We start from the raw sequence: 22429 nt of genomic DNA, 5'->3' as shown, positions 1-22429 counted from the left end.
AGCCTATTGCTAAGCAGTCTCCCATAAGACATTGCTTCCCTCCCACCTTCTTGCTTTTAGTCATTGTGGCTCATCTCATCATTCAAATTGAAGAAAAATAGATAAGAAGCTTCAGTCATTACTCTTTGTATGATTACATTGTGAAATGGTGTTTTCCTTCTGCTATGGCCTGCACATAACATTTGTTTAAACTCTGTATAGGGTATCAAATGTATGCACATAATTATGTACAGAAAACTGACCTGCAGATAGTTTACCAAAGCTATTGAAAATACTATATTCATAGTTTCCTTTTTTTTAATAGTGAAGATAACACACAAGTACTAGAAAATATAATCACATTTACTCATCTGACATGTTAATATTTTTTTCTTTTCTTTTGAGGATTAGAGCAGCTGCATGGTCATAAATGTTGAGTTAGGAATGTTTTGTCATATCTTAATTCAATTTTCTATGTCAATAGTATTTGCACAAACAGCTCATGCAAAGTACTTTTTTTTTTTTTTGTTCCCTTATTTAGGTTCAGAGCACAGGAGAGGGCGAAGCACAAAGATACTTTGATCACGCACTTACCCTGCGAAACACTATACTGTTTCTGAGGCACAATAAGGACCTAGTGGCTCAAGTTACACAGCCTGAACAACCCAATAATGGTACAGTGAAGACATGCTTTTATTTTACATGTTCTGTACTTTTTACTCTAATGACACACTTTCACCAGCTTTGAAAACGTGCTCCAAACATGTACTTATAAGTATAACCCCTTTGGGAACAGAGGTCCCATTGTCCATTATTAGCTGCTTTAGGCTGTTAAACATCAATCTTGGCATGCTGTTATCGTTGCAATAGCCCCTGTAGTCAGAAATGTATTCTGTATAAGGCCAGTTAAGAATCTAGGCGACTGAGAAGTCATCTCATTAAACTAAGTCGACCTGACTTATTTATAAACCTACGCAAGTTCTAGTGTTTGCAGGTAAACATATTGGAAAGCATTGTCCAATGAGTGCATTAATTTATGCATCAATGTTCTAAGCACATAGTGTTTGCATTAAACTTTTAAGAGTAGATCCCAAGTGTTGGTTATAGCAGTCACATGAGGAAGAAAGAAAAAGTGCTTTATTTCTTTTTCATTCCCACCATCAGATGATAGCAACCTTCCTCTACCCTGTTACATTCAGCGAGCGCAACTAGCATCTTTTGAACCCTTTGCTTTCCACCTTGCAACTGCCAACTTTCTCCCTTCTCCCTATTTCCCTCTCTTTCTTGGTCCAGATGCACCAGTAACTCAGAAAGTCACTTGAGACCGTATGTATCCCATGTAAACTGTAGGTCATTGTGCACTTCTCGGGGGTATACATTGCAAAATTCATGCACGTTTAACTGCATGGGCAATACAATAGCTTGAACCAGCCCTGCACCATCTTTTTCGCCAGAGCCATGTTACTTTGGGAGAATGCAACAGCTTCTAATTCCCTTTAGCTATAAGCACTCAGCCCCCGCCGGACTTAATAAATCCCGGTGACCATCATTTTCCTGCAAGGCTGAACAAGCATAGTGTGCGTGTCTGTTAAATCTCTTGAGTTACCGTAATTTTGTTTTAATGGGGAAAGAATTTATCTTGCTCTGTCAGATTTTTTACCCCTTTAAAACATTCAGCAGCATGTTCAGTCACCTAGATCCAGTTGAGTCCTATCAAAAACTGTCAAGATTCCCGGGCAACAGCATTTAAAAGTGTTGTTGTTGTTGTTTAGTTGTATCCGACTCTTCGTGACCCCATGGACCAGAGCACGCCAGGCACTCCTGTCTTCCACTGCCTCCTGCAGTTTGGTCAAACTCATGCTGGTAGCTTCGAGAACACTGTCCAACCATCTTGTCCTCTGTCGTCCCCTTCTCCTTGTGCCCTCCATCTTTCCCAACATCAGGGTCTTTTCCAGGGAGTCTTCTCTTCTCATGAGGTGGCCAAAGTATTGGAGCCTCAGCTTCAGGATCTGTCCTTCCAGTGAGCACTCAAGGCTGATTTCCTTAAGAATGGATAGGTTTGATCTTCTTGCAGTCCATGGGACTCTCAAGAGTCTCCTTCATCCAACACAATAATTCAAAAGCATCAATTCTTCGGCGATCAGCCTTCTTTATGGTCCATCTCTCACTTCCATACATCACTACTGGGAAAACCATAGCTTTAACTATACGGACCTTTGTTGGCAATGTGATGTCTCTGCTTTTTAAGATGCTGTCCAGGTTTGTCATTGCTTTCCTCCCAAAAAGATACAGAGCATGAACCCCAGTTATTATGGAGGACTTTTTCACTACCAATTCACTCTTATCAGTGGATAAAGTGTCTTTTGATCATTTGAGAGGGTTGGGGGAACAGGACATGAACTAATACTCTTAAGATAATGAATTGCTTAAATAAGCCTTCACTTGTCATAATATCTGCAACTCGGGGTGGGGGGTGGATACTATTTATGTAGCTTCCAGCTGCTTATGCGGTTGGTTTACTTTTGAAGTTGACCTTGCACAGTTGGTTTATGCCCCCTGGAGAAGCTTAAAAGACCTTTATCTTTTTAGACTTGAGTATGCTTTAAATTTCCTAAATCATGTTGGATAGTGTTCTTGAACTGGGTACTATGGTTTAAAATTGGCAAAGGCTAAGGAATGTAGTGCTGTAGATCCATATGTCCTATTCATAATGGGATTTCTGGTGACCAGCACATGTATGCTTGTTTGGGCCTGAGAAAATAATAATATAGAATAAAATTTCCTTCACCGAATATATAGGAGCTGGAACAGACCAAAGGCCAATTTAGTCCAGCATCCTGTTCTCTCCGCAGCCAGCCAGATGCCTGTGGGAAGCCCAAAACCAGGCCATGAGTGAAACAGTGCCCTTTCTCAGCTGCTGGTATTCAGAGGCACCCTGAATAGCAATTGTGGCTAGTAGCCACTGAAAGCCTAAAACCTCTTGAGTTTGGAGAACAACCATTGCTAAGCAGTAGACCATCTGCTTTGCATGCAGAAGGTGCACAGCATTGTAGACAATGCTGGTCCAATAGCCTGATGTCCTGGTTCCTAATTTGGCTAATTCTGTTTTAAATCTGCCCAAGCTGGTGGCTATCCCTGCATCTTGTGCCAGAAAATCCCTTGGTTTAACAGCGCACTGGGTGAAGAAGTATAGATGCATTTGCCTGCCTTTAATCTCCCTATAGAGCCAGTGTGGTGTAGTGGTTAAGAGCGGTAGTCTCGTAATCTGGTGAACTGGGTTCGCTTCCCCGCTCCTCCACATGCAGCTGCTGGGTGACCTTGGGCTAGTCACACTTCTCTGAAGTCTCAGCCTCACTCACCTCACAGAGTGTTTGTTGTGGGGGAGGAAGGGAAAGGAGAATGTTAGCTGCTTTGAGAGTCCTTTGGGTAGTGATAAAGTGGGGTATCAAATCCAAAGTCTTCTTCATCTTCTATGTTCAGCTTCACTCAGTGTGGTGCTGATAACACCAAGGTTGCAGGTTCAATCCCTGTATAGGACAGCTTCATTTTTCTACATTGCAGGGGGTTGGACTAGCTACACGATCCTCAGGATCCCTTCGAACTCTATTGCTCTGTGATTCTATGACCCCAGGTTCTAACTGTGTGTGTGTGTGTGTGTGTGAGAGAGAGAGAGAGAGAGAGAGAGAGAGAGAGAGAGAGAGAGAATTTTCTCCCAGTTTCTCCACACAGTGAATAATTTTATGTGCCTCTATCATTTCCACCTTTTTCTTTTCTTTTTCTTTTTAAAAAATAAAAATCCCCAAGCATTATAACCTTTACGCATAGAGGAGCCGCTCCAGCCCCTTGATCATTCTTGGTTGCCCTTTCCTGAAAAAGTATCCATGGTTGGAATCCAAAGAACTGCCCAGTGAGTGAACAGCGTTTCAAGAAATTCAGATACAGAGAACACATACCCATGGAGAGTCTGTATTTATGTTTATTGAACAGCTGTCTCCTTGGTCCCCCGTAGTCAGAACCCCTTCAGAGCAGAGGGGCAGTTCAAAAGCAGTTGTGGAAGGAGATCCTGCTATTCAAAGGAAGGCAAAGTAAATAAATAAAACTTGCATGAAATAAGTCTTTGGTTCAACGGTTATTTCCTTTTGACATGTAACTTTCCTTGTGGCTAGTGGTATGCATCAAAGCTGATTTATCATGGGGTAGGTGGCATACACAGTGCCTTCCGTATGGTTATGGACTCCGGTTTCCATCATTCCTGACCATGCTGGCTAGGAGTGATAGGAGTTGTAGTCTGACAACATCTGGAGGGCACCATCTTGCCTACCCCTCCCTAGCTGATAACATCTTTAAGTCGTTGTGTTGAGATTTTATCCAGGAAGAGAGAAGAGACCCGTCTAAATTTGTATTTTTCCTCCCCCCTTCCTGTACCCCTTTCAGTTGTACATGTTCGTTCTCTATCTGTATTCCAAGTGTCTTTGACATCGTTGATGTAGGTTTCCCTCTGGATTTGCTGCGCTGCGAAAGCTTGCTTGGCTTGGACCCTGCTACCTGCAGCAGAGTTTTGAATAAAAACTACACCCTGCTGGTCTCCATGGCGCCTCTCACCAATGAAATCCGACCCATCAGCAGCTGCACACCCCAGGTAAGAGAGGAAATCTCCCCAGAAAAGAAATGGGAGGGTTCCTTCCTGTTGACGCTTTGCTTTTAGTATTTACGGAAGGCTTTTGGTCAGCACTGTACATGCACTCTTTATCTGTGTTTCTGCTTTTCTTCCCAGAAGTTGACTTTATTGCTTTTGCATGGCTTTATCCAACTAGCCCTCCACAGCTGGAAGACTGCCCCTTCTGTTTACAGAGGTGTCTGGCAGAATCTCTCTCTCTCTCCCCCCCCCCCTCCCCAGAGCACAGGGCATTTTATTTTAGTTTTGCCTGACTCCCCTTCCCATTGCACCACCATGCACTAACATTCCTTACTGCTTCAGAGAGTCCCCAAGCCAGATCTTGGAGGGGCAAAGGTGGTGCAAGGGGAAGAGAACGTCAGAAGTTTCCTTCTACCCATTCAGACCACTGGTCCATCTATCTCGGGACGTGGGTGGCGCTGTGGGTTAAACCACAGAGCCTAGGGCTTGCCGATCAGAAGGTTGGTGGTTCGAATCCCCGTGACGGGGTGAGCTCCCGTTGCTCGGTCCCGGCTCCTGCCAACCTAGCAGTTCAAAAGCGCGTCAAAGTGCAAGTAGATAAATAGGTACCACTCCAGGCGGGAAGGTAAACGGCGTTTACGTGAGCTGCTCTGGTTTGCCAGAAGCAGCTTAGTCATGCTGGCCACATGACCCGGAAGCTGTACAGTGGTACCTCAGGTTACATACGCTTCAGGTTACAGACTCCGCTAACCCGGAAATAGTACCCCGGGTTAAGAACTTTGCTTCAGGATGAGAACAGAAATTGTGCTCCGGCGGCAGCAGGAGGCCCCATTAGCTAAAGTAGTGCTTCAGGTTAAGAACAGTTTCAGGTTAAGAACGAACCTCCGGAACGAATTAAGTACTTAACCCGAGGTACCACTGTACACCAGCTCCCTCAGCCAATAAAGCGAAATGAGCACCGCAACCCCAGAGTCGGCCACGACAGGACCTAATGGTCAGGGGTCCCTTTACCTTTACCATCTAGCTCAGTAAAGTCTACACCAGACATAGGCAAACTCGGCCCTCCAGATGTTCAGGGACTACAACTCCCATGATTCCTAGATAACAGGACCAGTGGTCAGGGATGATGGGAATTGTAGTCCTAAAACGTCTGGTGGGCCGAGTTTGCCTATGCCTGGTCTACACTGACTCACAGCAGCTCTCCAGAGTTTCAGACCCGCCCCCAGCCCTACCTAGAGGCACCAGGGATGGAATATTTTACATGTAAAGCATGTGTTCTATGGCCCAGTCAGAGAAAAATGCCCCCCTCCCTTTCCGCTGATGGGGGTGTCTTGCTGATGGAACTCTCCCACTCCTGGAACACTCCCACCAGTGGAATCTTAGGCAGGATCGAAGCCTATGCTTTTTTCTGTCCCCGTCTTTCAACAAGGTCCCCAAGCCTGCCCACAAGAATTTTTCTGAAAACGCAGAAATCTTTATTCTTAAAAAGCATTTTACACTGCTTTCCTTCACGGATTAGTTTCAAGCCAAAAAGCCACCGACAGGAAGGTGACATAGTTCAAGCTGGTATGAAAAACCATAAAGTCATAATGAGTCGGTAAAGGTAAAGGGACTCCTGAGCATTAGGTCCAGTCATGACCGACTCTGGGGTTGTGGCACTCATCTCGCTTTATTGACCGAGGGAGCCGGCGTACAGCTTCCAGGTCCTGTGGCCAGCATGACTAAGGCGCTTCTGGCGAACCAGAGCAGCACACGGAAATGCTGTTTATCTTCCCGCTGGAGCGGTACCTATTTATCTACTTGCACTTTGTGCTTTCGAACTGCTAGGTTGGCAGGAGCAGGGACTGAACAATGGGAGCTCACCCCGTCGCAGGGATTCGAACTGCCGACCTTCTGATTGGCAAGTCCTAGGCTCTGTGGTTTAACCCACAGCGCCACCTGGACAATGAGTCTGTAGGAAGTGCTTAAAAGGCTTTTCTGAAAAAGAAAAGATGCTGCGAGCTTTACACCCAAACCGTGGCTCTGCCATGCTGCAAGTGATTTGGATGCAGCAGAGGTCTCAGTCCAGTTCTGCCCAGCGCTGCTGGTTTCTCCTGGCAGGGAAGCCCCACCAGTGAGGAGTTACCAACATGTCTTCCCAAATGCTTTTTTGTTTCTTAATATTAGTCAGGTGTGAAGCTGCAGTTGCTGTTAGAAGAAGCCCTGTTACTGCATATCAAGGTTATAACAGCAACGTTCGTCTTATTCTTGCTTCAGTGAGTGCCTTTTTCATCTTTCCCTAGCATATTGGACCGGCTATTCCAGAAGTCAGCTCCGTATGGTTCAAGCTCTACATTTATCATATCACTGGACAAGGGCCTCCATCTCTGTTGTTATCTAAAGGAACGAGACTCCGAAAACTTCCAGATATATTTCAGGTAGGCATTACATATTTGGAGGGAATGAGAGTCTTCTGTAATAGTATTGATTCTGGAGTTGTTGCTCCTTTGGCCTTTGCATGTATCACCTGAAGCTGCTGGTTTCAGCAAGGTAAACAAACAAACCCCTGTGTTGCAAAATATGAGTCAGTAATAGCAAAAGTAACACGATGGCCAGAAACAATTACAATGTGAATAATCGCATGAGCAGTGTTCCAGAGTATTTTTCATTCTCATGTATATTATATCTATTCGAAAAAAGATTGGTTAATGAAGAAATTACGTATCTTTCTACTTACGGGTGTTGAACTAATTAGCTGATGAAGAATTCAACAAAACAGTAGTTGTTATCCGGAAACACTCTTCAGCAGAGTTCAGAGTTGGACATCAGAATTGGACATTTGCTGATTATACAAAGCTTCACAGCTTGTTCTCTGCCGGGTAAAGTCTGGCACCGTCATTCATTCAAGGACTTTCAGAGACTTCAGTTTGTTAGTTTTGATGTTTTGAATTATTCCTATAAAGTTTTTCACGTTGTAATTGTTTCTGGCCAGAGTGTTGCTCTTGATATTTCTGGTTTCAGCAAGGTAAGCTGTTGCACTGGAAATGTGGGCGATCTTAATTCTGGGGTACAGGCCTTTGGTCATGTTCAACTTTGGGTTCAAATCAGTGTTTTGTATAATTAGCTCTAGAGCAGGCATAGGCAAACTCGGCCCTCCAGATGTTTTGGGACTACAACTCCCATCATCCCTAGCTAACAGGACCAGTAGTCAGAGATGATGGGAGTTGTAGTCCCAAAACATCTGGAGGGCCGAGTTTGCCTATGCCTGCTCTAGGGAGCTGGCTCAGTCAGGAGAGCATGAGACTCCTAACAGAATCTAGGGGGCCACAGGTTCTGGTGTTGACATGTAGATAACGAATTGTCTCTAAATTAATTGAAAAGCATGTGTGCCAATAATTCAGTACAAATAGGATGATTGCGCTACTTTTCAGATTTTTGAAACAATTCAACTTGCACAAATAAGATTTGGGATATTTCTTTTTTTCCTACCAGCAGAAAAACTAAACCCCTTTAATTGAGGCTGAAAAGAGAGCTTGAAAAGCAAAGCCAGATGGATGCAGACAGTGGAGGACTTTGCTCTTGCTGCAACTCTATAGACCTTTCCGTCTTAATCTGACCACTGTGTCTTCACTTCTGCTCCCTAGGGCTATGACCGCTTACTAATAACATCTTGGGGGCATGACCCAGGAGTCGTCCCAACTTCCAATGTGCTCACCATGCTGAACGATGCTTTAACCCATTCTGCTGTTCTGATTCAGGTAAGGAACAACTTGTATAAATATGAAACTGATGATATTTCTGCTGGACCAGAAATTTGCAGAGGATGTGGCGGAATTAAAGCTAGTTTGCATAATATACAGATGTCCAATGGTGGCTGGAAGATGGTTCATTTAATGCAGTTTCTTATTTGAGGTGCCTTTAATTAACTCTTGGAATATGAGAACAGACTATATTGTGATGGCGTGTGGCTCAGATGGTTTTTTTAGACCAGACTTAGCCAGCCTGGTAACCTACCAGATGTTGTTGGATTCCATCACCTGTCTTCTCCCCTTCCCCTGACTCCCAGTTCTTGATCGTATCTCTCAAGAAAAAGCATCCTAGCTTGAAACCGTACTGGGATTTTGTCCTTACTATTAAAGGAACCTTGATCTTACTAACTGAACTCTTTATCAAGCAACAAAAGAATTTCCATTCTTTTAATTCTGCAGAATTTAGTATTAATAGAGAATCATGGCACCTTAGGTTCTTGATTCTCTGGCAGTAATTCCCCATGATCAATGAGGGCTAGGCGCCTTTGAAAAGCTGGAGATTGTCACGTTGACATGGATTTTGTGCCTTAACTCTCACTTTGGTGTTTAGGGACATGGTATGCGTGGTATGGGGGAAACTGTCCATATGCCATTTCCATTTGATGAAACAGAACTGCAAGGAGGTAATTCATGTTTTCTTGTACTGGCATTCTCCGCTCAGAGACAATTTGTGCGTGATTGAATCCTGCTCACAGTTACTGCTCACAGTAACAAGGTGAAACTAAAGGATAACAAGGAAAGGGGGAAATTAGCAAGTTTCTCTCCAGGATTTCAGGCATTTCCCATCGCCTGCTGGCTGGAGACGCTGGGGATTGAACCTGCGAAACACATGCATGCAAAGCATGTTTCTCTGCCACTAAGCTATAGTACCCCTCTTTGCTTTTGGCTTAGTGGGTATCAGACTTGTATGTTGCTGTGAGAATTTAATCACTACCTTTTGAATGATACTTTGGTTAGGAATAATGTAACTGATAATACACTTTCCCAGCACACACCCCCCCCAAATAAAACATGATGTAGACATAAAAGCCACTGATCATTGCTGTCAATTAACAATGATTCCAAAAGCTTGCTTCCCCGCTCCCACTCCCTTGCACTGTTCTGCATTGTCTTTCTTTTTGAGGAAGTAAAGGGAGGGGTGCTCTGGTCCATGGGGTCACGAAGAGTCGGACACGACTAAACGACTAAACAACAACAAAGGGAGGGGGGACTTCCTATTTTGCTAGATTTCTTTGCCGCTGCAATCTCTAATCTTTTTAAAAATGTGGCTGCGGTGATGCAACCTTTTTTCTTCTTTTCTTTTCTTTTTGCTTAGTAAAATTGCCATTTGACGTGTCCCCCCCCCCCCGTTTGTGTTTAGATTTTTCTCGTCTCAACATGGGCGTTCACAAAGCGTTGAGGATATTAAGGGAAAAGATGGATTTGCAGCACTTCTGCGGCTACGTAACCATGTTGAACCCTTTCAGCCACCACGTGCACAGAAAGCTGAGTGATGCTTCTGATGGAAAAGGTTGGTCAGCAGTAAACCTTGGTTGTCAGACGTGGAGGCTTCTAGCATTTGGATCTGTGCCGAATTCCTTGTGTGCAGCGAATGGAAGGTGGTGGAAGGGAAGCAAGCCATACTGAGCATCCACAAGTAAACATGTAGCTAAGGGGGTGTATTCCTGAATCCCACACCTTCAAGGGTTCTGCTAAAAGGAAGCATCCGAGCACAATTCAAAGTGTTGGTGCTGACCTTTAAAGCCCTAAACGGCCTCGGTCCAGTATACCTGAAAGAGCATCTCCACCCACATCGTTCTGCCCAGACACTGAGGTCCAGCACTGAGGGCCTTCTGGCATTTCCCTCCCTGTGAGAAGTGAGGTTACAGGGAACCAGGCAGAGGGCCTTCTCGGTAGTGGCACCCACCCTGTGGAATGCCCTCCCACCAGATGTCAAAGAGAAAAACAACTACCAGACTTTTAGAAGACATCTGAAGGCAGCCCTCTTTAGGTAAAGGTACCCCTGACCATTAGGTCCAGTCGTGGCTGACTCTGGGGTTGCGGCGCTCATCTCGCTTTATTGGCCGAGGGAGCCGGCGTAAAGCTTCCGGGTCATGTGGCCAGCATGATTAAGCCGCTTCTGGCAAACCAGAGCAGCATACGGAAACACCGTTTACCTTCCCACTGGAGCGGTAGCTATTTATCTACTTGCACTTTGACGTGCTTTTGAACTGCTAGGTTGGCAGGAGTAGGGACTGAGCAACGGGAGCTCACCCCGTTGTGGGGATTCGAACCACCAACCTTCTGATCAGCAAGTCCTAGGCTTTGTGGTTAACCCACAGTGCCACCCGCGTCCCACAGCCCTCTTTAGGGAAGGTTTTAATGTTTAACAGACTACTGTATTTTAATACATTGTTGGAAGCCGCCCAGAGTGGCTGGGGAAACCCAGCCAGATGGGCGGGGTATAAATAATGAATTCTATTCTATTCTATTCTATTCTATTCTATTCTATTCTATCCTGCGCATGGCCAGATACCAGATGCCAAGAATGTTCATAATAGAGAAGCCGTTGGGGATGTGAATGCACAGGGCATACCCAGAGCAATACTGTCTGTGCGCAAGCAAAACAGACTTGAGGGACCCTCAAGAGCAGATTTTGAGCGCACACAGTAGGAGGAGAGGAAGGTGAATTCCTGGTGTGTGAGCTTGTGCAGCGCTGTGTTCCATCCAGAGCTGCTGGATCATAACAGCTGTTGCTCAAGAATATAGCTTAAATGGCTTGTTTCGTTTGCTCTAAGGCGAGCCAGAGCTGGCACTTGGCTCGGATGTCAATGGGAGCACGGAATCATTTGAAATGGTCATTGAAGAGCCACCCATGGATTCGGCAGCTAAGCAAAGTCCCGAAGGTAATCCTTTTTAAAAAATAAAATAAAGGGTTTAATTTGTTACTGGGAAGATAGTGCTGGGTGGGGCGAATGAGCTGCAGTCCAAATTCCACATTGCCTCATCTCTGTATCTGTTCAGTTCCCACAACAGAGCAGGAGTGGGTCCCCCTGGAATTGTGCTTTGGAATTCCACTCTTCAGCTCCGAGTTAAACCGGAAGGTCTGCCGGAAAATTGCAAGCCACGGACTGTGTAGCAGAGAGAGGTGAGGACTTGCTGGGACCGAAACTGTTTGCCTGCAGATCGTTCAGCAGAGGTAGAAATGAAGCAGTTAGTGTTTAGCATGCACACGGATCCCATGGACTACTTGTTTGACGTTATATATGTTTTCTAATCTTTCAACAGCCTTCAAAAACTGTTACATTCCAGTAGAAAACTTTCTCTACAGGTCCTTAGCTTTGTTCATTCATTCCAGGTAAATATATATTGTGTAAAAATTGCATATGCATTAATATTTACATAGAAGTTCCTTTTTGACGTAAACGCATTGCAAACTTGCATTTCTAAAGAGTGCTTGCTGAATGAGACAGGGAAAAGCATCTGTCTGGTTCTGTAGCTTTATTCTCCATACCTCCCTGGAGAATGTTGTGGGTTTGTTTCATGACTTTGTACGTAGTTGCACGTTTTCTCAACCTGAAGGCCACCAGGACCACTGGTGTTATCAACAGACTTGCATCCACATAGTGCCTCCTCTGCTACCTCTGTCTGTCCTGCCTGCTAGCCTGGTTTCTCTAAAGGGCCTTAATTTCTACTTGGCATAGCAGTGGTGACATAGTAGTTGCAGGATCCTAAACTTTAAGAAGCCCTTTCTGACACCAAAAGCCTCTGGGCATGTGCCAAGTGTCACAGCTCCACTACCTCCTATAAATTTGGCAAGAGAATGGAGAAAGGAAAAAGGAAAGGATGGGAATTGTCCTGGGTCATTTGGCCATTAAAGAGGAAGCTGTTGGGCTAATAAAAGAGAAGCCAACCAAGGCTTACTCCGTTTGTGAACACTAGCAAGACCCCTGTCTCTGCTCATCAAGAGTCAAAATTGCTAAAGGACCCCTGGCACTGGCACCTCCCTTTGTCAAGGACATCTGAAGGCAGCCCTGTATAGGGAAATGTTTAATGATTTATTATGTTTTTATATATGTTGTAAGCTGCCCAGAGTGGCTAGGGCATGGGTAGGCAAACTAAGGCCTGGGGGCCAGATTCGGCCCAATCGCCTTCTCAGTCCGGCCCACGGGCGGTCCGGGAATCAGCGTGTTTTTACATGAGTAGAATGTGTCCTTTTATTTAAAATGCATCTCTGGCTTATTTGTGGGGCCTGCCTGGTATTTTTACATGAGTAGAATGTGTCCTTTTAATTAAACTGCATCTCTGGGTTATTTGTGGGGCATAGGAATTCGTTCATTTCTCCCCAATATAGATAGATAGATAGATAGATAGATAGATAGATAGATAGATAGATAGATAGATAGATAGTCTGGCCCCCCACAAGGTCTGAGGGACAGTGGACCGGCCCCCTGCTGAAAACGTTTGCTGATCCCTGGGCTAGGGCAACCCAGTCACATGGGCGGGGAATAATAGGAATAATAATATGCAGTAGCCAGTCGAGAATTTGGGACTGTGAGTCACTTGTTTGGCAAAAACGAATACCAACCAGTAATCCTACTGAAGCACATTTCCTTCTTTCCCTCCTCAGGAAAGCATTTCAACTATGGAATTACTTTCAGAAGCCAGCTTCTCCTCTTCCTCCTCTTCTGCTGCAAGTTTACTTTCCCACCCATCCTCTGCCGACGCAGGCGTTCCCCTTCCAGCCAAGAACCTGATGTTCAAGGACGGTACATTGTCAGAGTGGAACGGGCGGTCTCCTTCCTCTGTCCTTATTGCGACTGTGCCACCCGAACACCTGAAATAGCTCGAGGGGTTCGCCCTGGCGTGGTTCACATTTTGCCTTTTCCTTCCGGGTAACCAACTGCATTCGACTTACAGTGCCAACCTCCCCAGAAGTGTACTGCTACCCACAGCATGACCTCTGCAACAATAGTGTTATTAAAGTGTGTAGTGCTGCACTTTTAACCTGGGGGAGATGCATCCTCTCTCGCCTACCTGTTCATTACTGCATGTCATGCTGCAACAAAAAGCTTCTTAGTTGTCAGCCTGCCTCTCTTTTTATCTCAAGACAATCGATCTTTCTTTTATAACTGAAAGCGCCCTTCGTAGGCTTTCTGATGTTTGAATTTCTATACTGTCACAGTAGATAATAGTAATTTTATACGTTTGTGGTGCAGACCTTAAACTTGCTTCTTCTTTTTTTTTTTTAATCGTATTAACACACAACAGTTAATAGCTTTTGGCATTAGAAAGGCACAAGTTGTATTAAAATAGTTTAACAAAAGTATCAGTGACTGATGGGAGAGAGGGGGACGGCAGGGTTCTACCGCTGACGTACTTAATAATTAGCTATTAACTACCTGATTAAAAAGGATAGTTAGGAGGTAGTCACATCAGTCTGCTGCTGCTGCTTTGTAAATGATTTTAATCTGAAGCTTAAAGGCACCTACAGAAGCGTCATAGGAAAACTTAGAGAGATGGGACTAATATATTTTTCCGTCCTTGGTGGAACCTTGCAGTTTGATGGGATTACACCAATGTTAAATGTGGTGCTGTCTGTACGTAGAAGTTCTTGTTGATAATACACTTTATTTTCTCCAGCTTCCTTTGTTGGCACAGTAAACCGGAAGGGTGAAGGCAGGAATTGAGAGCCTTTTGCTCTTGTCTCCTTTCGTCCAAAGCTAATTGAGAGAATCTCGACCTGTGGTGGCTTTCATCCCATAACAAGCCAGATGTGTGAATCCACTGCCATGTCTGGAATTTGGTGTCTTGACTTGCCACTTCTGCCCCAAGACCGAATCTGCACGTGGCGGTGACTTCCCATAAAGTTTCGAGCACGCCTTACAGGGGAATGTGTTTATGTGAATAGGTTCTAAGCAGGCAGCGACACAGAATGGTTGGTCTGCTATAGAGAACACTGGCTGAAATCCATGAAATATTTGCTCTGCGTAGCATCTGATCCATGCTGCGGAAGCTGCGTTTCTTATAACCAGTGGGCTCTTCCCTCTGATGACTGACGTGGTTACTGGAGAAAGGAATTAAACGCCCAGAATCAGGCCAGGCTCACATTGAGCCTCTCCTTTTCCACATAGGAATAGACAAAAACTAACAGAGCTGTAACTGTAAGCAAGCCTGGTCTCTCACTGGAAGAAATTGGGCACGATCTACTGGGAAGTTTCCTACGCCCCATAACAGGCCCAGCACAGGAAACGCTCTTTTGCAACTCTCACTTGCTTAGTTGGGCTTCTGCAGGAAAACTTTTCAGTGGATTGTGGCCATACCTGGGGGATGGCAGGTGTTTCATCATGAAAATAATGTTAATTGGAGATTTCATTTCAATCCTTTCTAGATTTTATCAAGGTTCCCTTCCTCGGAAGGCAAGAGAAATGTATGCAGTGTTGTGTAACAGTTAGATTTGCGTAGTTTATACAAAAACTGTCCTGTGGTTCTTCTAGGTTCAGGGTCTTCTCAACAGCTGCAAAATGTTGAAGGGGGGGGGACAGCTGTGAAAACTTAAGAATAAGAACCTTTGATATAAAAATCATTGTGGTCCAAAATGTTTGATATCAGGGCTTTGCAGGGGAAAGGTGGTTAGTTATTTGCTTTATTGGAATAGCAGTTCTGGGACTGTTGTTTTTTTAATGCACATCAGCAGGGAAGTTTTGGGGACCAAGAACCCAGAAAGCAGCTAAGTCACATTCATAAACAGATTGCAGTATTTAGCAGGCTCCTCTCTTCTTCTTTTCCTTTTCTTCAAAAAAAAAACGGAGCAATGGCAAAGGATTTATTGGGCTTATTTTGAAATGGGGGGGGGATGTAGAAAAATTACCTTGCATTCTTACGGTTGGAAATTGAATCTCTCCCCCACCCCCAGTCATTTCGCCTTATTATTATTTTTACACAATATTTCTGGAAGTGAAGGTTTCCCTTTGATTTAAAAAGCGGGAATGAATAAGAATTTGCACAGACGGTAAGGTTTTTAGCCATCTCTCACTTTTTTCCTGCCTTTCCTGCACCTGCAACAATGGGGGGGGGGTGGAATGGGACTCTGAGGCTGCATGCAATGCAACGCAGAGCATCGCTTGATGATGTAGTTTAGCGTGAACATGAGTACCTCGTTGACTTATTTTTTTTAAAAAAAAAGTTTCAGCTCAGCCATCATACTGGAAATAGAGCAGTGGCTGTTTTTCTCGCCTTCTAACAAAAGGAAAGGTGGGTTTGGGATGGGTGATCTCTAGGGCTGTCAAATGACCAATCAAAACAGAACGACACGATCCTGACTTTCTCCTGCCTTGCATCTGATAGCCGCTTGATATGCAGAATCAGCAGGCTGAAGACTTTCTCAGCAGAAGCATCTCTTTGCCTGCTAATGCTAGCATATCAAGCTACCGTTGGAAGCCACAAGAGCAGAAATCAGTAAATCAGTTGGCAATCTTCAAAGCTGATCTGTTTTAAAGAAACGACATGTGTATTGCAACTACAACATTCCAACCCGCCCCGCCCCCCATGGGAATGCAAGGAGGACAGAAATAAGTTGCTTTCCCACCCCTGGGAACTATACTAAGAGGAACTGTTTTGCACACCACCTGCCCAGCTGTTAAATCTGCACATGATGCAAGAGATCCATTGGTTGGATCTACTAACACCTTTTTATTTTATTTTATTTTTGTTTTTACTTTAAGGCAGCCACTGGGGCCTCCAAATATGGTGAGAGAGCAGTAGTTGGGTGGTGAACTCACCTATGCCATTTTCCAAGTCTCAGTTGCCCCCCAGCAAGCAAAAAAAAAAAAAAAAAAAGTAGCTTCAGGGCCATTTTTAGATCAGTAGTTTGGAGCGTGTGAAGATTACACACCCCCTACCCTCACTGCCACTGTTGTGATGAAAATTTGGACACTTCCAACCCCGCTGCTAGTTTTAAAAAGAGCAAAGCACTAGGAGATCCAGGGATCCCCCACATCACATAGTGTTTAAACTTGGAATGAACGTTCTAATTAGTGGAGCAGGGAAGCCTTAATGAAAACGATGCTTAGCATAGCTTTGTAATGCTGATAGTGTTCTGCTTTGTGTAAACTGTAATGTGGAATGGCATGCTGGGTCAAGGCTCATCTGGAAATCCCAAGCATTCTGGAGCTTTATCTCTACTGTTATAAGAGAGGAGCTGAAATTCCCCTAAGGGTCAACTTGAATAAACTTCCCTATTTTGTTCCCCAGCACCAAGGCATCATTTGACCCCTCTCCTCTTTTCCATGCAACCATAATCTTCAAACCTCACTTAAAGCTAGTGTCGTGAGTGCCGCCATCTTGGATGCTGGCCTGGCTAGACGGCTTTAAGCCCAAGATGGAAAACTCGGTGGCAATGCCTTTGCTACTGATGCCATCACAGCCTGCATAAGAGTCCCAAAAGGTGAATCTTAAATTGGGTATGCGGGTAGTTGTTAAAAAGTGTCCGTAATGGCTATGTGCCATGGGTGGTTTGAGCGGGGTGGGGCAGTAAGGACATATCTGAATTACTTATAAGTACTGTGAACAAAGACGACAACTTTATGCAACCAAAAAAAATATTTTTTAATCTGTCGAGCCTAATCCTTTATTTTTTTCCCCCCACCAGCTTTTTCCTTGTCAAAAATCAAGTTTGCGACGTTTTAGGCCTTAACATTTCATTATTCATCTATGTGTGCTTCATGACTAAGATGTATTTTGCTGCTTGAATCTGGGAATAAATGAGACATCCATAAATAGTATTTTTAACTGGACTTGCCTTGGGAGGCTTTTTCAAGGCAGTTTCACTGGGATTATCCCTTTTTTCCCCTATGTATATATGTTAATCTTTTCCATTCCGTCCCCTCCCAACTTCCCAGCAGTTTGAATTCTTTATTTCCACAGTGCACTTATAATTCATTGTACTTCTTTTCCTCCAGTGTTTCTGATACTATTTTGAAGGTTTTAAAAGCGTGGGAGTCCGGCAGCCCTAAAAGCAACCCGGTTGCTTTGTTCCCAGTCCGACGTAGTCAATAGTATACAGTGAACTGTACAAAAACCTGGTATTTGATTAAATTATTGGAATATGTAACATAAATGTTTACAAATAAAACTATGTTGCTGGTCAGGACCTTTCCAGAACGGCTTACTTGATCCTACAAATCGAGGGAGTGAGTTCATGTGTGTGATTATGTTAACTTGGTAGCAGAAACTTGAATGTGTGAGCTGACTCCATTCCTTGGAGTTCAGCAGTGTGATTTGCCAGTTCTGTATGCAGTTGATTCTATACGGTGCCCTTCCAAAGGTCCCCAGAGTGACTTACAAGAATGTAAAATTACAAGAAAAGGGAAAACGTTAAAACACCACACTATAAAAGGGGGGTAGAATAACTTTTGGCACAGTTAAGACGCCAGGTAGCAAATATTGCTGAAAATAGCAAACAGAACTGCGTTATATTAGGAAAACTTGTTTTCGGGAACGTGCATGTTAGGAGGGAAATGGGCACATATAAAAATGGTGCATTAGGAGAAATGAACACTAAAATGTCAGTGTTCATTTTTGTGAGAACCTTTTCTCAAAACATTTGCAAAAATGATGCAAGAATGTGACCATCTTAAGGCTGGAAGAAAGATGAATCTGTCGGTTTCAACTTCTCAATCTCAAGAGGAGGGTTAACCCTTTGCCCTAAGCCACTCTTAATTAAATGGCTTCTCTCGCCAATCTCCAAAGCGGGGCAAAAATACTATAAAGGCATTTGTCACTCTTTCTCTAGCTGTTCAAATAGGGTTGGGGCAGGGGTTGTAAACAGAAAAGGAGCCCCAATGGAAACATTCCAGTTTCTCACTGGCACTGCCGCAGTTCAACTCTCTTTCCACACACCTATTACATTAAAACTTCAAGAATTCCGATCATGGATCTCTTGCGTTTGCTGTAACCCTTTTGTCTTACAGAAGGCTGCTCTGAAGCATTCAGCTGATCATAAATGAGTCCTCTTAACTATTGGAATGATACAGAGGGCAAGCCAGCAGTTGCCTCTGGGCTGGTTTCAGGTCCACAGGCTGGTTTGTGGTATTATATTTATTAAATTTGTATACTCCCCTTCATCTGCAGACCTTGGGCCAGTTCACAACATAAAACGACAGTATTCATCATAAAATTAAGAACAACAACAAACCAAAAACCCCTGCTACCACAACACATGTAAAAGGTAAAGGTAAAGGGACCCCTGACCATTAGGTCCAGTCGTGGCTGACTCTGGGGTTGCGATGCTCATCTCGCTTTATTGGCCAAGGGAGCCGGCATACAGCTTCCGGGTCATGTGGCCAGCATGACTAAGCCGCTTCTGGCGAACCAGAGCAGCGCATGGAAACACCGTTTACCTTCCCGCCGGAGTGGTACCTATTTATCTACTTGCACTTTGACATGCTTTCGAACTGCTTGGTTGGCAGGAGCAGGGACTGAGCAACCAGAGCTCACCCCGCCGCGGTGATTCGAACCGCTGACCTTCTGATTGGCAAGTCCTAGGCTCTGTGGTTTAACCCGCAGCACCACCCATGTCCCATTTAAAAGGGTATTGGGTGTCAAATCAGCCCAAAGCCTGGATGAAGAGGAATGTTTTTGGCTGGTGCCTAAATTTTTCTAATGAAGGCACCAGGCGAGCCTCCTTGGGGAGAGCATTCCACAAGTGGGGAGCCACTGCAGGAAAGGCCCGCTCTCAGCTTGCCACCCTCCAGACTTCTCATGGAGGAGGCACATGAAGGTCTCAGATTATGATCACAGGAACTGGGTTGGTTCATACGAGGAGAGTTGGCCCTTGAGGTGTTGCAGTTCTGAGCTCACAGCCATTTACCAACACACAAGTAAATCCAGAAAGAAATTTTAGCTGCCTGTTTTTGTGTGTGTGCCTGAGCATCTGATGACAGAGATAGCCGGAGTCTCCCATTTCTTGGCTAAACAAATTAGATACTCCTTTCATTTTACTAGCTCTAATGTGCAAGTGTTTTAGTCGTGTTTTTCATGGGAAACACATCTTTCTTTCTAAGCCTGCAACCCCAACTGGATTTCCAAAACAAATGTGTTAGTCTCTCATCAGAATTAGTGGTGATTAGTGATTTAGGCCTGAGAGCACAGTAAATCTGCCTCTTGGCCTTTACATCAGAGACGTTTACTGCTGTAGTATTTTCTTGGCTGGAGCTTCAGCCATTTCTGGAAAACACATGGGTCCCCCCCCCCCCCATTTTTGGCAAGTTCTCACCACGTCAGTTAATCCTTTTTCACAGCATCGGAGCTTCTGACACGTAGCTTTTTTCATCAGAATTGGAAGTCTCTGTTTCTGTACAAAACAATAAATCCAGGAAAAGGGAATGAATTCCTTTGACTCTTGAGGTGAGGGAAGGAGAATGGCTTTTGCCACCTCAGAATTTAACAGACCTCGAACCCGTCACACAAAATGCTGACAGGCTGGAGGCATCCTTAGTCGTGCTTAGAGTAGACTATTTGAAATAAATGGCACAGGTGTGTTTCCGCTATCCTAGGGGCAGGCAACTAGCTGGCCAGAGTCCACATGTGCTTGGTTTCTTGTGCATGTTCGTTGCTTTCTTCTGAGCTGAGAGCAGAGGGCCCTTGGACTCCATCCCACCAGTATGAACAGCAAAGGACGCCCTGTTTGATCTCCTGTCACTCAGCTACTCACTCTGATATGTAACAACCCAAGACATCATCCAATGGGAGTAAGCAGCTGAAGTGTGCAATATCTAGGAGGATTTCAATTCCATTTGCATTTAAACCCTTAACTTTTCTAAACAATGAAGGAACCAAAACACAAGCGTCCTTCAAAATTCGCATGTACCTGAGTTTTGCAGTGCAGTTCAACAGCCAAGTAGCGTGTTCAAAAATGCAGTAAAGGTAAAGGGACCTCTGACATTTAAGTCCAGTCGTGAACAACTCTGGGGTTCTGGCACTCATCTCACTTTATAGGCCAAGGGAGCTGGCATTTGTCCGCAGTTTTTCCGAGTCATGTGGCCAGCATGACTAAGCCGCTTCTGGCACAATGGAACACAAACCAGAGCAGCACACAGAAACGCTGTTTACCTTCCTGCTGGAGCGGTACCTATTTATCTACTTGCACCTTTTTTTGGCGTGCTTTCGAACTGCTAGGTTGGCAGGAGCTGGGACAGAGCAACGGGAGCTCACCCCGCTGCAGGGATTCGAACTGCCGACCTGATCGGCAAGCCCAGGAGGCTCAGTGGTTTAGACCACGGTGCCACCTGCGCTGTATGCATATACTGGGTCAAATGTGCACAAAGCATCTTGGCTAAAATACGTATATTAGGCAGAATTAAATGCATACAAAATTGTGTACATTGGGATATTCACCAATGGCAGCCAGGAAGTGCACCCTTCAAGGGTGTTCAGCATGGGTGTTAAGATGAATAGGACAATATGATGATGAGTCGCATAATGGTTTTGAAGAACTGAAGATGGCATGAGGGATGTATCATTGCCTGCGGTGTACACACTTATCCCACCTTCACTTCTGGTAAGTAGAGGCAGGTAAAGGGACCCCTGACCATTAGGTCCAGTCGTGGCCAACTCTGGGGTTGCGGCGCTCATCTCACTCTATAGGCCGAGGGAGCCGGCGTACAGCTTCTGGGTCATGTGGCCAGCATGACTAAGCCGCTTCTGGCAAACCAGAGCAGCGCACAGAAACGCCGCTTACCTTCCCGCCGGAGCGGTACCTATTTATCTACTTGCACTTTGACGTGCTTTCGAACTGCTAGGTTGGCAGGAGCAGGGACCGAGCAACGGGAGCTCACCCCGTCGCGGGGATTCGAACCGCCGACCTTCTGATTGGCAAGCTCTAGGCTCTGTGATTTAACCCACAGCGCCACCCTAAAACTGCTGCTTCCAGAAGAATTCTGGAGACCTTTTCACCTTTTTGTTCTGAGTCATAAAAGATGGAGAGATGGTGGGGGGGCAGGTGATTCTAGGTCTTATTGCCATCAGCCTTCAGGCTACTTGGACTGAAGTTGTTAGATATTTTTACTTTACCTATTGGTCAGATTTATGCTTGCTTACAGCTTGCTTCAGCAATCTTTTAAAAGGGTGGGAGAAACTGCAGGAAACTGGCACCCCCCGATCACTCTCCTGAGCCCAGCAGGAAACTGGGTCAGTCAGTTCCTCTCCCATGGGGGGAGCAAGCAATTCTGCTGACCGCTGAGTTCAGGCACACCAGAAGGCTCCCTGTGCCCAAGCTCAGAGGGATCATTCTCCCTTTGCGCCAGTCAGTGTGAAGGAGCAGCAATCCTGCTTAGTGCTGAGTCCTCGCTTTTTTGCAGTGCTTCAAAGGCTCCTGGCAACCAGTGGGTTGTGCGGTGCTTTGGGAGCGCCACAAAGTGGACTTAGCCAAGCCCCGCCCTTGCCTGTATGACATCAGGTGCAGAGCAGGTGAGTATGGCTTGCTCAAAATGACCTCACCGGCCAAATGAGGAAGACAGGTGGGCCAAGATTGGCCTGTTACTAGAAGTTGCCCTTATTTTAGGCCACCTATCCTTCCATTCACCTCTCTTTGAAAAACCATTATCTGCCATGTCAAGACAAGATTATGCAGGTAATATGCAAACTGAGCTGCCTAGCTGTGGGCAAATAATTTCCCTAAACCTTGCTGTACACAGACAGTGGAGGGCAATTCTAAACACAATTGAACAATATGTACTGTAATTGTGTTTGTGCATCAGTGTAGAGTATAAAGACAAAGAAACGTTCTGGTAAGAACTTAGCAAAGCCAAGGGCATATGCGTGTAATTTATTTTTTAAAATGATAATTAAAGATTTCTTTGCACTCCAAAATACCCCATCCCAGAGCCCTTACCCTGTGAGTGCTTCTTCACTCGTGTTTCACGTTAGCCTTGAAAATTCAGCGTAGCACAAACTCTCCCCATATACTTGGTCAATTAATAACCGACAGCAATGCTCCCTGTGGTCTAGTACAGGCTTCCACAGGTACGCTCTGTTTGCTTTTTCGATA

General features: G+C 44.9%; 1 protein-coding gene across 1 annotated transcript in view; it reads left to right on the top strand.

The window, feature by feature from the left end:
- Positions 1-17530, top strand: part of FAM91A1 (family with sequence similarity 91 member A1) — a 36447-nt gene extending 18917 nt beyond the window's left edge. The window contains exons 15-24 of the mRNA XM_083621968.1: positions 521-653; positions 4470-4618; positions 6898-7032; positions 8239-8352; positions 8954-9026; positions 9764-9913; positions 11181-11288; positions 11407-11530; positions 11671-11740; positions 13013-17530. Of these exons, the coding sequence (XP_083478094.1) occupies positions 521-653; positions 4470-4618; positions 6898-7032; positions 8239-8352; positions 8954-9026; positions 9764-9913; positions 11181-11288; positions 11407-11530; positions 11671-11740; positions 13013-13228 (1272 nt within the window). The 3' untranslated portion in view covers positions 13229-17530. The remainder of the gene's footprint in view (positions 1-520; positions 654-4469; positions 4619-6897; positions 7033-8238; positions 8353-8953; positions 9027-9763; positions 9914-11180; positions 11289-11406; positions 11531-11670; positions 11741-13012) is intronic.
- Positions 17531-22429: the final 4899 nt, after the last annotated feature.

This window comes from Podarcis filfolensis, assembly GCF_964270895.1.
Source record: "Podarcis filfolensis genome assembly, chromosome: 7".
Classification (NCBI taxonomy): domain Eukaryota; kingdom Metazoa; phylum Chordata; class Lepidosauria; order Squamata; family Lacertidae; genus Podarcis; species Podarcis filfolensis.
The sequence above is the reverse complement of the archived record's forward strand: the minus strand, read 5'-3'. Positions and strand labels throughout refer to the sequence as shown.